The 2,405-nt window shown below is 49.7% G+C and overlaps 1 protein-coding gene across 1 annotated transcript; it reads left to right on the top strand.

Moving 5' to 3' along the window:
• Nucleotides 1-1,316: 1,316 nt before the first annotated feature.
• On the top strand, nucleotides 1,317-2,363 carry LOC103374807 (chymotrypsin B-like; the record flags this gene model as incomplete). The annotated part of the gene is made up of 4 exons (XM_008304957.1): nucleotides 1,317-1,368; nucleotides 1,835-1,938; nucleotides 2,017-2,096; nucleotides 2,256-2,363. Coding segments are annotated over exons 1-4 (344 nt in total), but the record flags the coding sequence as incomplete, so codon positions are not given.
• Nucleotides 2,364-2,405: the final 42 nt, after the last annotated feature.

The following is a 2,405-nucleotide window of genomic DNA, read 5'->3' on the forward strand; positions in this document are numbered from 1 at the left end:
GTCTCGGTGCCCAGCTGCAGGTGAAGCAGACCTTCTCAGGCCCTCTGTGACTCTGCAGGCGTCTGACTTTCGATGTGAAGTTCATGTTTTAACACGAGCTGAAGCTGAAAGTCCTCTGATTGGTTGTTGTTTGGTTTCTGGTCACATGTTTGTTCACGAGTGATCCCACAGCAGCGGTTCTTGGTTCTCACTGAGTTTATCAGTGCGTCAGCATGAACACAGCTGCTGAGTGTCCCAACTTCTAAATATATAAGCCGTGTTTGTTTTCAGTGGTCTTCATGGAAACACCTGAAACCCTGGACGTTGGAGAGAACAAGATGGAAGCCACAGAGCAGCTGGACGTCCAAACACTTCATTGAAACATGTTTTATAAAAGTATTCCTGTTTCATCACCGCTGTGTAGTTAAATGTGCAGAATCCTAAATCGGTCCTTCAGTTGTCAAAGAGCCGCTCCAGCAGGGAGGAGAACTGACGTCTGCGTTATTATGACTGTAAAACATTTGGTTGAATTCACAACGTGTGAAATGAGTCCTGATTTTAACAGTGAACACCCTGAAGAGCTCACACATCAGCACTGTGTTCAGAGTCGAGGCGCTTCAGGTGAATTCATGTAAGTTTGACTGACTTCAGCTGTTATGAGGCCGTCGTCCCTCTGAGGAGCAGAAGCAGTGAGAACGTCCTCTGGTTTGACCTTCTGACCTTCACTGTGGCTTCAGCTCTCGGTCGCTGCTCTCTGCTCTCTGTTTGGTGAAGTTTAGGCACCAAAGCTGCTCGGTGAGGTTTAGAAAACAGTCACGGTTGGATTTAAACACTCCGTTTATGTTACATGTGAAGTGTGCACCTGAGGTTTTACGTGCATTTCTTCACATTCAGCAGACAACACGTTTTTCACACAATTTTGACCCACAATCCTTTGCAGCAGACACAAACCTCTTGTGTCTCTGTGAACATAAAAAGCTGCAGACGGATGATGTCTGAGCAGAACATCAAGTTGCAGTTTACTGATGTGAATGAACGTGTAGAGCTGAGACACCAACATGAAGAACCTCAGAGCTGCTGCAGCAGCTCAGTGCTCACTCTGAGTCTCACCTTCAGCTGAACATACATAAAGCTGATTCTGGATAAAACTCTGATCAACATGTTTTCAGTCTCTTCAGCCAATTGGAGAGCTGCAGGTCAGGTCATGTGACCCGTGAGAACGCCGCTGCCGCCTCGGACTGATAACCAGCTGGCAGCTGGCCTCTCATTGGCTGAGGTCCAGCGGCTGCAGGGGTTAAAACAGCAGCTTGACTCGGTGCCAGCATCATCGTCGCACCATGGCCTTCCTCTGGTTCGTGTCCTGCCTCGCCTTCGTCAGCGCCGCCTACGGTGAGACTCAGAGCAACACTTTCCTCTTCTGGCAAAACGCTGCTGACAACCTTCACAGATCATTTATGTCCACTAAACACAGAACTCTGAAGTTTTTCTTTTTGAATGTGGAACTCTACGTGTAGCTCAGACAGCAACAGAAACACATGTAAGGTTTTATTGGAGGCGTTCGGCTCTCAGAGGTTCTGAAAAGTCTGCAAACATCCAGCAGTTCAGGACAGAGTCGCTCATGAAAGTGAGAAGAAGCTCGACTCACTTTGACTCTCAGTGGAAACCACAAGCGTGGGACGACCACTGAAGCACTGACTTCATGTCAGTTGCTGCAGCCGCTTTGTGCAACAACAAGCAGCTCGCTTTGACTTGTTCTCGTCAGATTGATGGTTCAGGCTAAATATATTTTCTAAACTAAAGTCATGCCACCGTTCCAGAGCCTCATGCCAACAGCAGAGTATTCCTTTCCTCTCAGGCTGCGGCACTCCGGCCATCCCCCCCGAGGTGACCGGCTACGCTCGCATCGTGAACGGAGAGGAGGCGGTGCCTCACTCCTGGCCCTGGCAGGTGTCTCTGCAGGTGAGCCGCAACACAGGGTTGCTGCTTCTGCTGCTTCTTCTCCATCCTCAGTAACTGAATCGTCTGTTCTGCTCTCAGCAATCCAACGGTTTCCACTTCTGTGGAGGGTCTCTGATCAATGAGAACTGGGTGGTGACCGCCGCTCACTGCAACGTCAGGTCAGCAGGAGCACAAAGCAGCAGATCTCTGATGGACACTTTAAAAAATAATAAAATGAAGCATGTTTTTAATGAACTAGACCTAAATCACGTTTGAAACAGTCAGCAGGCTGTTTCTCATGGTTCTGGTTAAACGGGCCCTGTTCTGTCTCCTGTCAGGACCTACCACCGTGTGATCGCCGGAGAGCACAATAAGGGCTACGGCTCCAACGAGGATGTCCAGGTGCTGAAGCCTGCACAGGTGAGTCACAGTCCTCAGTCCATCAGGTGTGAGAACACGCCGCCCCGCCCCTGCTGACCTGCCCCCCC

Source organism: Stegastes partitus, unplaced genomic scaffold (assembly GCF_000690725.1).
Source record: "Stegastes partitus isolate 25-593 unplaced genomic scaffold, Stegastes_partitus-1.0.2 Scaffold2363, whole genome shotgun sequence".
Classification (NCBI taxonomy): domain Eukaryota; kingdom Metazoa; phylum Chordata; class Actinopteri; family Pomacentridae; genus Stegastes; species Stegastes partitus.